General features: G+C 49.5%; 1 protein-coding gene across 1 annotated transcript in view; it reads left to right on the forward strand.

The window, feature by feature from the left end:
- Positions 1-14665, forward strand: part of LOC144128536 (uncharacterized) — a 48298-nt gene that overhangs the window by 18200 nt on the left and 15433 nt on the right. Inside the window, exons 2-3 of the mRNA XM_077661988.1 lie at positions 2542-2965; positions 11745-11968. Coding sequence (XP_077518114.1) covers positions 2542-2965; positions 11745-11968 — 648 coding nt within the window. The remainder of the gene's footprint in view (positions 1-2541; positions 2966-11744; positions 11969-14665) is intronic.

Consider the following 14665-nt stretch of genomic DNA (forward strand, 5'->3'; position numbering starts at 1 on the left):
CCACTTCGCGGCATCGGTGATGACAGCAGTAGCTTTTGCTGCAGCCTTTACTCGCTTAAGAATTCTTTCTTTCTTTCTTTCTTTCTTTCTTTCTTTCTTTCTTCCTTTCCTTTTTCCTTCCTTTCTTTCTTTCTTTCTTTCTTCCCTTCTCACTTTCTTTCTTCTCTCTTTCTTGCTTTATTTCTTCCTTCCTTTTCTTTCTTTCTTATTCTTTTCCTAGTAAATTTTACATCTTGCACAACGCTTTGATTCGTTGCACAGACATTTCTCGTGGTCTTCGCGAAATTAAAAGCACTTTAGGCAAAAAGTGTCGTTTACCGCCTACAACGCAACAGCACAGCTCAAGCACATAGCTGATGCAGCACGATGAATCTTTTGCAGCCACGCCAGTGCGTAGGCGGAGTCGGCACGTAGCCGATACAAAAGAAGGGCTTCTCTCATGGTTGACCGGCATGGCACAAGGGAAATGCAGAGGCGGCCGAAGTGAATAGAAATGGTGCACTCTGCAAAGTTCTTGGCCGTAGGAATTCTCACTATGGTAGGCGTGACCGGTCATCTTGCGAAAGACGATCCACTTCCGCTTTGCCAACGGCTTCGAACTGAGATGAGAGCCACCGGAAGCACACCGTGATCTCTTTATATCTGCGTTTTCTGAGCCAGATTAGCGATGCAAGGTTTCATTTGTCTTTTGGGAGTCCCGCATAGGATTCACCGGGGCACTTATTTGTATTCAGTCACGACACTCTGACCTACGTCGTTGACAAGGTCCATATGGGGAACTTGCGCTGAAGTTTGCGGTGCCGATTGCAGCGCCATAACACACTGCCTAGCGAGAAGAGCAAACAGTTTTGGGTAGTACTGTTGGTAATTTTCCGCGCCACCTTCGGGCGCTTATTGGCGTGAGCCTCCGCGCTCTGTCGAAGGCGCACGTGCCGTGCGTCAGCAATCTGGGCTACGCCGAGAGAAGCTAGGCAATGAATGCTGTCAGCCAAACGCGGGTATCTAATCGCGCAGAATGTGTTCTCGCGTTTGCAGCGGCCCAAGCGGCTGACAAAAGCAGTTTTGAGTCACCGAATGGAACAATTTCAGTGCCACCTTGGCAGCGCAGGTTCCCCATAACTGTTTGTCCGGAGGAACTAAAACCATCTTAAGGTGTTTGAGCCATGAGAGTACGAGATATATGGCGAAAATTTCCAGACAAATTTTCACGTTGACTGTCTGTCATAAAAATGTGGCAAGCATATGAGAAAAGTTATATGTTAACAATACATTTCACACAAAAATCGACATTCTATGGGTTAGCCTATGCATACATTTATAGTGACCTCGCCATGCACGCATCTATGTCCACAGGCGTTGCACACAGTGAAGCGTGATATCATACTAATGAAAGAAACTACACGAACCTGCCGTTAGCATTGTCTCACATGGCGTTGCAGTACGCCGACCAGGAAATTGGCCATTCCCACCTCACACCTCACTCCGAATAGTTATAAGTACCGAAACATAAAATCATCTCTAGAACAAGCTTACTCAGACACGTTGGTGTCAGAATCCCGCCTTTCAGATCATCGCAGTGGTTATATCAAGGCCGCGCTTACGGGCCTAAATGCATCACTTTGATGTCCCATCATCACTGTGCTTCGAGACCTTCCGGCAGTTTGCCGAGGCGTATCATGGTACCGGGAGCCCAGAGGTTGCGGCTCCTAAAATGTACAGACTTCTCAAGATTCTTAAGATACCGAGACAAAATTCTAGAAATGCAAAGCAACTTCCTTCAAATTTCAACTATTTTTCGCTCATATTTAGGTGCTCAAAATCAACATGACGGCAGCCAAGAAATCAGTTCTAGCCTTAGCTAATCACCAGTCAGCTCGGAATTTTTCAAGTCCAGCTTTCTCGGGCAAAATTTTCGAAAATTGAAAAAATTGTTAGACAGACCCTGTTATGAAAATATTGAAGGTAATGGTCCATTATTCTGGTATGTAGATAGATATTTATTTTAAATTGTTCCCACCGGTCGCATTGAGCAGTTAAGACTGCCATAGATAACCAACGGGGAACGCTTTTGAGGATAGCAAAAACGTTAACAGAAAAAAAAATTCAAGACTGCCGTCGGTTGATTTGCGGATATATTGATTGTCAAAGTGAAGTATTAGATTATATGAAAAAAAATTGCGTACATAAAGGGTTTCCCGCTCAAAAATGCTTTTGTCCATAATAGCTGGCCGACCGCGGCGGCTGCGTTTTTATGGAGGAAAAACGGTAAGGCGCCCGTGTGCTGTGCGGTGTCAGTGCACGTTAAAGAACCCCAGGTGGTCGAAATTATTCCGGAGCCCTCCACTACGGCACCTCTCTCTTCCTTTCTTCTTTCACTCCCTCCTTTATCCCTTTCCTTGCGGCGCGGTTCAGGTGTCCAACGATAAATGAGACAGATACCGCGCCATTTCCTTTCCCCAAAAAACCAATTATTATTATTATTATTATAATAGCTCGGTATGGTTAACACAGTGTGCCTGTCGTTCCCACGCACGAATGCAGCACGCTGGCAGCCACCGGAGGCACGGCCACGGGTTGGGCTGCCGCCGATGCGCGCCGGGCACCGCAGTGCTGCGGCCCTGCGGCCACGGCCTGGACACCGAGTGCTCGCCGTGCCGGCCGGGCCAGTTCCAGCCGCACCACTCGTACCGGCGCCACTGCATGCCGTGCTCGCGCTGCGGCCGCGGGCTGTTCGAGGCGCACGCGTGCACGGCCACCAGGGACGCCGTGTGCGACTCGTGCCACACGCTGGTGCCCGGACCGCACTCGGCCGACTTCTACGCCAAGTGCTCCAATGACACCATCTACGCGGTGGCGCCCACCTCGTCCGAGGAAGACGACGACGAGGAGGACCTCTGGGAGGAAGGCGGAGAACCCGGAGGCGCGATGCTAGTCAAGGACGAGCTCACGCACATGAGACATGACGGTGAGCTTGCTCAACTCTTGTTGGGGAATTTCTGACCATATACGCTGCACTGTCTCCTGTGTGCGTGGAATTAAATTTTTCAATGCGCGTAAATACAACTCAAAACGTATTTCATTCTGGAGTAATCTAGCAACAAGTTAAATACCCGTACAGAAATGTCCTATGGCCGGCTATAGAATTTTGGCCCAAATAGCTATAGACCTTTCCTATTTCTGTCTATAGCTGTCTATACAGGCTGATATATTTTTCTGTAGAGAACTTAAGAGAATTGTATGGTTCCAAAGCTATATCTTTAGTGGCATAGATTTCTCTATAGCTGGCAATAAGCACCTCTATGGGTGCTTATAAACGTTCATAAAAGGCCATAGACGGACATTGCTCTTTCCATAGACGCCCATAGGACTTTTTTGTATGGGTATCCGCAAGGGCTAACAGTATTTAGAAATAAAATGCATATTTGCACGGGTTAACCGAGTAGCCAACGCCAGTGGTAGCGACATTGTCTGTCTTGATCGACTCGATGTCTTTCACCCGATACTTTTCTCTACTTCCCTTGGGAGCTTTCTTCAGAAACTGCATTGTAGTTTGAAGCGCTTGATAACTGACAGGTTCTTTGGGGAGTTCTCTAGCTTCTTACTCGGGGCGTGCAGACAATAAAACCAGAGACGGAACCAGTCTGGTCGATGCCTTAGCGGGAGCGGGCTGTTTAATTTAGGATTCGGACAGGTCACCAAATAAAGGGAACACATCGAACTGCAACTGATCTTGAAAAATAGCTACGCATTCACAATGCTCGACCAAAGGGTTCACACCGCATATCCGCCATGACGGATTTGCAGTCCCCGAATTTCACTTTCGGTCTGATCTACCCGGATGTGGCCATGCATGAGACGCGTGAGCAAAATTTAAGCCACGCCATGAGCAAAAGTGGTCCCCTTGACCAAGAATAGGGTTTTACGCTTTCTTCACTGAGTTTCACTTGTTGTTTCCTTCAACTTGTTCACTTTTTCAAGAGCTGGCAGCTCACCGCAGCGTCACGCGATTGCACCCTCCTTTGTAGCAGCAGAGAAAATTATTCTTCATATCGGCCCGCAACCTACTCATGTGTCCGCAAACGCGTATTAAAGGTCAGACTGCAGAGAAGTACTCGATATTTACAGCGTTGGGTAGGGGGGGGGGGGGGGGGGAGGGTGAGAGAGCCAAGTTACGACCAGTGGCTGGGTTCAAGGCCATCATCATCTCTCACGCTTGCCATGAACAGGGTCTCCAACATTACAGCGTGCGTTTGAGTCAACCCATGTGTTCTTCTTGAATCTCGGGCAGTAGCCCCTAATCAAATCATCCGACGTCGAAGCCAAAGGCGTCTCAAGCCTTTCAATTTGGTATGAGCAGAAAAAAAAAAGGGCGAAGCTTACGAGTATTGCAGGGCTGTAACGACATCGTAAACACACTCCACTCACTCCGACCGCCTCGCTAACGCCAGAGCTTCGGCTCTTCTCGATTCGGTTGGGGCTTGGGGAAAGGGAGGGGGGCAAGCGACAGGTGCTGGCGGCTGGGCAATGTGAAATATAGGATATACGTGTGCCAGTCAAAGGGCGCTCGCTTTCTGGGAAGAGGCCCGTCCGAAAGATTTCTTCGAAGGTCAGCCGTCGAAACGGGAGGGCAGGCCGAGGGGATCAGCCCAGCACGTAGAGAAGGGGGCGGGGTCGCACCGGCTTGGGTTCCATTTTCCCACGCTTGGCTGGAGCCTCTGCGTCTCCTTCGCTTGGGGGAGGAGGGCGACCGCTTCGTCGCCTTCTGCACTCTCACGACCATTACAGCTGACAGACGACGGCGACGTCAGGTGCGCTGTTTTTTGCCTCGGACCTCTCTCTTGCTGTTCTTTCCATCGCTCTGTGTCTATGTTTTGTCCAATTAGTGTTATTATAATTTGCGTGCGCACTTGTCTTGCTTCACGCCTGAGCAGGCTTATCGCCTTGAAGATCTGCCATCAATCTTTTGAACAGATGTGAAACGAAGGAAGACGGGGTCGCGATTGTTTCTGTTTTTGCTCTCTCCCAGTCTCCTGGCTTGTTGTCACCCTGCTTCCCTCACTGTGTCGATTGGAACCGATGGAAGAGCCAGCGTAGGCCCGGGCACGTTTGACAGATAGAAAGAACGGGTGCGGGGAAGACAAGAAAATTGGGGTCAATGTTCTATCTCTCCATTTTGTGGGCTGGTGCATCGCAGTGTGTGCTGTGCGTTTCTTCTTTTTTTTAAAGTAGGTCTGACGGCTTTCAACAAGGTAATCGATATTGTGCCGCAGTATGTCGTGATCGAAAACTCCGGCACTGATCTGCTGCCCAAAGAAAAAGTTGCGCAGGTAGGCGTGTAGTCGGGGGTGGCCACCTTCAAGATCACGCCATCTGGTGCGATAAGGTGCGGGCAGTCCTGGGAGTGAATGTACTTACGAAAGTGGGCTGGTGGTTGGTTAGGGGTGGCAGAGTTGAGGTGCAGCTATTGCTGTCACTTTTGTCGAGAGGATGTTGTGAGCCGTATCTTATTTCCTGGCTTTGTCTACTTTGCGGTCGCATATACAACACGGTAAAACGCACCGTATTACGAACCGGCTGATGCTATTTGCTGTGAGTATAGATCTGGCACCGTGTGCTCGTGTGTTAGCTTTGCTGCTGCTTGAGACTCCCTCGTAAGTCCTGAATATCCACTTGCCTACCTCTGATTCATTCGGAGCACCAGAAAAAAGCAAAAAGTTTTCCGCGGGTGAAAGAATGACAGATGAAATACCGCTCAACGAAATTGCGCAGTACGGGCAGACTCGTCTTTCTTTATTTCCTCCGTTCTATCATATACCGGACGGCTATCGAGGTCTTGGTGGTCAATCGTACTTCAGGTCGATAAGCGTTTTCTATGCCCTCCATTGACGCGGTCTCTAAGCGGCTCGTCCCGAACGCTGTTGGAAGCATTCGACGCAAGTACTCACAAGAAAGCACGCCTTCTCTCTGTTACACAAGACACGCGAACACTTTCTCGCCGCTCCAGCAGTAAACCCTATTTATGCGCGCATGTAATGTCTGCATCCAGGCGGAGTACGCAAGCGCTTATCTTTTCGTGACCTCCTGTTTAGTGTAGGTGTAAGGTCGCCTCGCTTGGAGCGCACTATACACCCGTGCTTTCTTCGAGCGTTTCTTTTTATTGGCTTTTATTTTGTTTTTCCGGTTCAAAGCGGTCGAGAAACTCCGTAAGAAGCGTCTTCGCGCATGCATTAGCGTTGGTGTCCTTGTTTATTCGGGCTTTTTGCTGAAAAGAAAGCAAGGTCCTGGCTGACGCGCAGTCGGCTCGAAGTCATTGCGAGCGTGAAGAATGCGCCTAAACAGGGCCATTTGTTCACCGACACATGCGCTCCATGCGGCGGCAGCCGGTCGAGAGCAGCTGCGGGATGTATGGGCTGCCCCTGAAACTCGCGAGGGCGCGAACGGGTAACGCGCTTTCCGACGCCTCCGGTTGGGCAGGTGTCCGTCTCCAGCGTGAGCTACCGAGAATTCGAGCCTGCTGGTTCTGCGAGAGGATACGAGGACTTACTAGCGACCTTGACTTGTAGCTGTGGCAGGCCCTCGCTTTGGAAGCCCGCCGTGTCGAATACGTAATGCCGCGAGTTCACATCGCGCGCTGGGGCAAAGCAAGAAGCACGCAGATTCGCGTGCATATGTTTAGATATTTCTTTGCTCCATTTCCGCCGCGTCCATTGATATTTCGCATGAATTTTTCACTTGAAAAGCATTGCGTCCTTGGATCTTCATGCCGAGATTCATGCCATCTGATTACTGCTAACTTCGCGCTTGTACTACGAGACCTGGTTGAAAACAAGACTTTTTCTTATATTCTTGTTGCACTTAACAAGTGTACTGCACACTGTCATTCGATTTTTTTTTCGGTGTCTTACTGTGTACTGCTGACTATAAAATGGTAACAAGAAACGCTAACCTTTCGCGTTCAGGCGACTGCCCTTATATTTGTTTCCACTGTAAATGAGCCTGCCAATACTTGTTCAGCGCTGCACACACACACACACACACACACACACACACACACACACACACACACACACACACACACACACACACACACACACACACACACACACACACACACACACACACACACACACACACACACACACACACACACATGCATCGCTGCTTGTAGGAATCTGCCTGGCATGTAGATATTTATGTACATAAGGCAAACAGACCGCTCTGTGTTGATTGCTTCCGGTCCTTTCCTTTGTTCTTGATTCATTTCGTTCATTTCCTCTTTCTTCACTATTTTTCGTATTTTTTCTGCGTTTTTGCGGCTACGCTTGCTCTGAGCAGATATCGCGAGTGTAGCCCCACTCGAAACACGACACGACGCCGCTCGAATTCGCCGCAGTTGCACGCAACACAACGTGCAAAGCCAGGTGTCTCCGAGCGCACAGGCCCCAAATCCTTCACTAGCTATCGTCACGGAATCAATAAATTCCAAGGACCAGCGGCCAGCCTTTCTATTCGTCGCCGTTGCTCAACGACGACCGAGTGGCGGCAGCTGCAGCATTGCACGCCCAGCGTCGTAGGCTCCGATCAGAGCAGGCTGTGGCCCAGCGCTTTGCTTTCACGGTCACAGTGGACAGCTGGTGGACCGCGCATTGCGTGAGCACGCCAGCTTTTCCACTCCTCCTCCTCCCTCCCCCGGTTCGCCTAACTGCTTTATCGTTCCCCGCCCCGACCCTCTCAACCTCAGCGCTCTCTAGACCACGGTCCTCCAGGCGAGCTTAACCATTGCTGCTAGGCTGCTGCTGGCAGCATCTGCGGTCGCGGCTTCGAGCACCTCGGCGCTCTTCGCGGGCTGACCCCAAAAGGGCGCCGATAGCGGCGGAGGCCGGTCGTGCTGGCTCTGTTTGCCTTTGCCTTCGCCCGCCCCCCTATCAAAGCGCGAGGCTGGAGGGCGTGCGGTCTTGCCTACCCGCCTCGCTGCTCGACCGGCTCCTTCTTCATTTGCGTTTCTGCCGGCCCGGTTTGAACTGGTTTCGCGTATGCGAAGCGGCTCCTCGGGGCGTGAACGAGGAGTGAGATGAAGCACAAGTGACTTACTGACTGACCGACTCGGGCGGGTCAAAGGTCCCTTTGTGCGTGGCATGCTCGCGGAAATATCTAGTCTTCACTGCAGAGTTTTCTCTACATTTCTGCCGTGTGTATTCAGTCATCACTCTGAAACCCTTCCAGAGAGAACAGTGCATGGCTCGTGGAACAGCTCGACAGGCATTTACTGTGGTTCGATGTCTGAAGAACTAAAATCGTGTGTTCGCATCGTTTGGTGTCAGCAAAAGGCTAACAGCACCCGCCACAACTTTCTCGCTGTGATCCGTCTCTAGTCCTCTACATAACCGTGTCATCGAGCATATCTGAGAATTCGTGGTACCCGGCGTACGACAGTACAGATGGCCAAGCTTAGTAAAGAAGCGCGTTAGGTGCACACGGTGAATAAAACCAGTCATGCTATTGTACGTCATTTACTTTGCGTTTCTCTATTTTTTTTCTAATGGCAGGATGACCAATTTATCTCTGTAAAAACCTGCGCTTCAAAACCGCAGAGGTTCTCGGTGATTGCGGCGATGACGGGATGTCCGCATTTGTCGTGGTGTACGGCCTCAAAGCGTTCATCTGGCGGCCAGATGGTGAGGCCATGAAGCAGGTTGCGCGATATAGCTGTGAAGATTGGCATCGTCGCTATCGTAATTCAGGCTTATCGCTGGTCGATGTATTCGCGGCATGCCCGGATGCAGTGCTCCTCGTCGGCGCTATGCACAGCGGACGCAGATGGTGCCTGTTGAGATTAGGAGCAAAGGTCGTGGTCTATGGCCGCTGCTTGTCTCTCCTGAGACAATCTGACAACGCGGGACTCTAGGTGCACGTGCAGTCGTAAAAAAAAAAAAAACAATATGACTGCACGTGTATGCAGATTGATGTCCTTAGCAGCCTTTGTGACACGCTGTTGGTGAGCTGTTTATGTGTTTGTTTATGGCTCATAGCCCTCCAAGTAGGACGTCACTTGAGGGAGCAATCTTGGCAGATTCCTGTAGTTTATGTGAGAAATGGAGACCTCTGAATGAACTGTATTTGGGTAAACACAATTTCAACAGTTCTTCAAGCACCATACAACACTTGAAACAGTAGCAAGTTAGAGCATCTGCACCGCACATGTTTTGAGTAATGAATTCCCTTCAAGGAGTTGTTACGCTTTTGCTATTGCTATCTGTTTACGGGCCTGCACATACATTGCAATACTTCAGCATGCTTGCTGTACGTTTCCTGACTAAAAGGGATTTAAGGCATCACGTGGGGTACTGTAGGAGCGAGAGAGAGAGAGAGAGAAATAAAACACCACGTGCTGCTCCAAGGAACATGCTCTCCCACTCGACTGACAAATTAAAAACCAGCCAGCTTTCATCTCTGTCTTTGAGACAGTATGAAAGTTCTGTGCCGTAGCGCTGGTTTGCATGTACTGCCTGTCATATCCTGCAATCTTATCGTTTCAGAAATGCGAGTATGTTCGCAAAAATAATCGCTATGAAAACACAAATTGTGAAGCAACTAAACAAAGGGAGAAAACCTATTAAATTTTTATGGCCTTGGTACCGGAAGAGTAGTGAAAATTTTAGCTATACAAATTTCGAGAATAGTGTTCATTCTAAAGTGAAACCATTCATCGTAACATTAGAATCCCAGCAGCTACAGAACGTGGTTCCAACGTTCCTAGAATAACTACCCTGATTTGTGTTTTGTGCTCGGGGACTGGTGGCCATAGTTGCAGCTACTGCTTGTTGTTGTTGTCTCTCTTTTCGCGTTGCCATCTATTACATGGCGCGCAACCTTGCAGCCACGCCTACACAGGAGCATCGACCAAGCTGCCAGGGCTCAGCTCGCTGAGATTGTGCGTAAACAGTGGATCCTACATCTCCTTCGTATCCGCGGCGCGCACAGAACCGAGCGAGTGTGGGTTGTTAGCGGGAACACCGGGCCTCCTCCCGAGGCCATGCCCTCTCAAACGCTCTGCGGCAGTAAAGTTTCCTCTTGCTACGCTTTCAACCTTCGTCGCGAATGAGCATCTGCGCCTCGAAGAAAAATATCCTCAGGGCAGATGTTCTCGCGTATGCAGATCTCTCTGCTCACGGACACAGCAGGCCAGTCGAACATGTCGCTCTTTAGGCCTGCGCCCCCCCCCCACCCCCCCCTCCCCACGTTCACCACATTTCCCTTCCTGCTTCGGTGTTTGTCTATGTTCGCGTGGCCTCTCTGTTTAGCGCTATCTCGTCGTCGCGTGTGCCCGTCTTGCCTGCCTTGCGCAAAAGAAGCGCGTGCCACGGACGTAAGCCCAGATGGTTTTTACTACCGACGTAATCCCCCCGTCGTTTCCTCTTCCTTCCGGGCTCTTCCTGCCCGTCCTGTCCCACACTTCCGCCCCTCGTGTTATCTTCCCGGTCACCAGCTAGTTGCTTCCCCAATTATTTCCCTCTTTTGTGCGTGTCCCCTGCTAATTGCGAATGAATGCGTAATCGCGATGCTAATGGATCGTGTCTTCCTATCTTTGATTAGCCGTTCCAATGGGAATATGTTTTGTTCTTGTTGTTGCAATCATTACGTGCCGGGAATCGAAATGAGTGAACGGCTGTCTTTAGCTGCCCGCCCTTCGATGAGTTCGTTCGACGCATCGGTTATCTGGCTTTATGATCGAGATGCTTGCGTTCCCACCTGGTGGGAACTTTCGCATATCATTCACCGACCTCTCTAGCTTTCAGCTTGGGTCGTCTTGGTTCTGACGTTGCGTGGCACTACTTCTCTGGGTGCTATTCTAAGACGGACGGGCAAGGATATGAAACAAGAAAAAGGAAAAGTCCTTGCTCGAGATTAAACTGAGGGTTTGGGTGAAGGTACGCGGGCAGCTGCTGATTTAATTACGCGATAGAAGATGGGATCTACTCCCGGTGCAAGACGCCCTCCTTCAGCCCGCCTTCCCCCAAGTCACGACATTAATTGGAAGATAAATCGGGCTGTGCTTGGGAGCTGACTGACGTCAAGTTGGCTCCGCCTTCCGGCGTTGCGGTCTCACGGGGAGTTGATTTCTCTGAGTGGTTTACTTTATTTCCTGGCGTTCCATGCGAACGCATTGAAGAAAGGGCGTTATCGCCTTTTGACGGATTTGACAAACCGTGGGAGCGGTGCAGAGGCCGAATTAAAAGACAGTTTTAGTGCAGCTGAGTGGTTCTCATTCTTGCAAGGGCTGGGTTCTCTGATGTGGACTTATTTCTTAGGTGAACTAAGCCCGGCAGATTAACATAGTTTGTTGTGAACGTGATCATATGTGTGTGATCGTGGTAAGTCGGCAGACCGGTATATTTTCTTTTTGGCTCACGTTGTCTATGCTCCCAGTCATCACGAATTGTGCCTTTCTGTGTCTAGTTTGTTCGCTGCGATGAGCTAGTTGTCTCATCGAACCATTTACCTTTGGACTGGGAGCCTTTCTGCGTCCGTCTTCTATGTGTTGATGACGCCGAGTGTTGTATCTCCTGTCCTTGCATACATTGGGAATCCTTAGACTGCCCATGGTTACTTGTGTGTGTTCTCCCTATTGTGTCTATGCCATTATAACATTTGTACCTGAACGGGTGGCCTTACCATTCCCTAAAATGTAATACTTTATGATCTTGTTTTTCATTAATTCTTTCCTTTCGTGCACCACCGTGCAGAAGACCGTCCGCTGGCCTTGGAACAGCAAGTGCGTCCACATGGGGTCCACTCGAAACTGCACGCCTCTAAGCATGGCCACCAGGGCGGCGCAGGAGGCGGCGACAGTGGCGCCACCGTGGTCACGGCCGTGGTTTCCATCTGCGTGCTGGCCGGACTGCTTTTCTCGGTGGTGCTCAGCCGGTGGAGGACGAACGGTGCCTCGGAGTCGCCCGTTCCTCACAGGGTGAGGGTGAACGCATTTTTAATATAATTTTATTTGCTCTCAGTCGCCTAAAATCATTGCGGAGACGAGTCGAGACGAGAAATGCAAAAGCATACAAAGCACGAAGCCAAATAAAATGCAAAGACAAATATGATGCTGCTCTAAAACGTGCAAACAAATACAAAGGCATAGAAAGCACGAAACAAAACAAAATAAAGTCTGAAATATGGTGGTAAGCTAAAACATGTTACTACAGAAAACGTGACCTAGAGACCTGTTAGAAGAACACGAGCTGTAACTGACGCGACGTCTTATGGAAGGCGGTTTCAGTAGGTGGATGTGGGCGGGATGAATAAATAAAAGAAGGACTTTCTGGTACGAGTAACAATATGAACTTTGCCAACGTGATCGATGCGCGATGAGATATGAAGTACACGAGTGATGAATTGACAATTTAGTTCGGGATGACGATTGATTTTATAAATTAATCACACTCTAGACACTTCCTGCGGTGTTCAAGAAGCATGAGTGGTAGGAAGCAGCTCCATTCTGTGGACCACCCTGGCAGGTCTGTGAAGACTTCAAAACAGGGTTTTAGTTTTGCACGCGGAAACTTATTCAGTGTACCCATCAGTTTCCAAAAAGCAAAGCAACCTTGAAGACGGCATTCGTTGACGCGAGCTTCTTCAGTTAATACCGGTAAGTGTCGCGAGTGGAGCGCGTTTTGTGTTAACGGTCCTGCATTCATGCATGAGGCAGCTTTCTTCGGCCTCGAGGTATGGAAACAGGACCATGCCTATGCGGGACTTCGCTGTACCATTCCGCTGGTATCCATCACGTCGAGCTGTTTTTTTTTATTGCCGGTAACGTCACGAACGAAATTGTCTAGAAAAGTGAGCGACCTGACGACGCTACTTGGCGTCGGCAATGGTCGCGTCAAGATATTTCATAATGGATGGTGGCGGATAGATAGATAAAGAGGAGGAGGGAAAGGCATGGATGTTAACCAGAAAGGGGTTCCGGTTGGCTACCCTGCACTGGGGAAGAGGAATTAGGGGACTAAAAGGAGGAAGAGAGAAGGGCAAAAAGGCAAAGCACACACACACGCGCATCGCTGTCACAATTTGTCACTCAATCCAGTCGCGGAGAAGCTTGAAATAGTCTATAAGCTGCAGCCAAGCAAGCTGCCCTCTTATGGGCTGCTTGCGCAACCGCTGCAGTGTAGTGAGCGTAAGCTTGAAAACACTAGAACAATTTGGAGGAGCATGGATCTCCACCAATCGATAATGTTTATACGCTAAACCTCATTTTTGATGGAACTGCGCAAGGCGAAGGGACAGGACAGGAAACAGGCGCTGACGTAACGTTGTAGGTCAGCGTCTGTCTCCTGCCCTGTCCCGTCGTTTTGCGCTGTTCCATCGCTAATGAATTACCAACATGCCCGAGCTGTTGTCGGGGCTAAACCTCAGCTGTTTTTGTGGTAGTAATGCTGAGTTACTCTTAAGACACGTTTCCGGGTAATTTCACTGCTTAATTTTGTTTGCGGCTTAAAATAACTCCGCAAAGAGAGGAGTTCTGTGATTCGGCCAGGAGCATAGTAACAAGATATCTGCATCTTATTTTCGCGTATCAAAGCGCAGTCAATATCCACTGCCTTCTTCTCCGTTGTTTTATTTTTTGTGTTTTTTTTTATTCCGCTACCAATAAACTAAACTTCCCTGGCACTGACGCCCGTTCTAAAGCCTGTGCCCGCCGCGCGTAAGACGGACCTTGCGTCGAACACAGCGCATGCCCAGCATCGGCAGCCTATATATATACTTCCGACAAGGCGCGTCGGCCGCATCGCGTCGGACTTCGATCTCGCGTACGCCACTGGCAGCAAACAGATGGGAGCGAAGATAGGAGAAGGAGCCTTGGGCGTCTTCCGCAACGGCTGGGCAGAAAACAAAGGCGAACGGAAAGACACTCGCTCAGTGGCTCCCCCGGAGTCGGGGAGAAGAAACTGGACGCGCTCTTTCGTGGTCACCGGTCCCTGTCACGTGTATCGCTGGTTCTCGCGTCTCCCACGGTATCTCCGCGATGGTGGCGCCACTCATCGCCGCTCGCCCAAAAAACAAAAAAGCAAAAGTGCTTGCTCTAGCTGGAGTAAACAATACGTAAGTAGTAATAACGTAATAGTGCCGCTCCTCAATTGAAAACCACGTCGTATGTGATAATTATGCTTAGTTGATTATGCTATGCTTCTTAGAAAGGCGGACTACACACGAGGACAAGAAGTGGACAGAACTGCGCTTGTCCTTGTCCACCAGCGCTGCATTTCTAAGAATGATAAACATCAGTCAACTCGCCCAGCAACGTACCATGCTATGCTTGGCTGACACAAGACACGACGAATTATCAGCGTTGTAAATTTGGTCAGCTTTTAATTTATATCTCTTCTGCAAGCATTGTTTTCATATTTCTTTCTCTCGCCTTTTTTTTTTTGGTCTCCTATTGAGACGGCTCTTTTCTTCGATTCTTCATATCTGCTTCCTTTTTTCATGCTTTTTTCGTGTTTTTTTAGCCGTAGTAAGTTCACATCTTAACATCACCTGCAGGTTAGGTGCATGCGCACTTAGATGTCACCGAATTAACGTTAACTACAAGTCGCGTGGTCTGTGTTGACTCACATTATGCATAAAAACCGTATTACCTTTCAGTAGACAAAGTGTTTATTGC

The sequence above is a fragment of the Amblyomma americanum genome, chromosome 4, assembly GCF_052857255.1.
Source record: "Amblyomma americanum isolate KBUSLIRL-KWMA chromosome 4, ASM5285725v1, whole genome shotgun sequence".
Taxonomy (NCBI): Eukaryota; Metazoa; Arthropoda; class Arachnida; order Ixodida; family Ixodidae; genus Amblyomma; species Amblyomma americanum.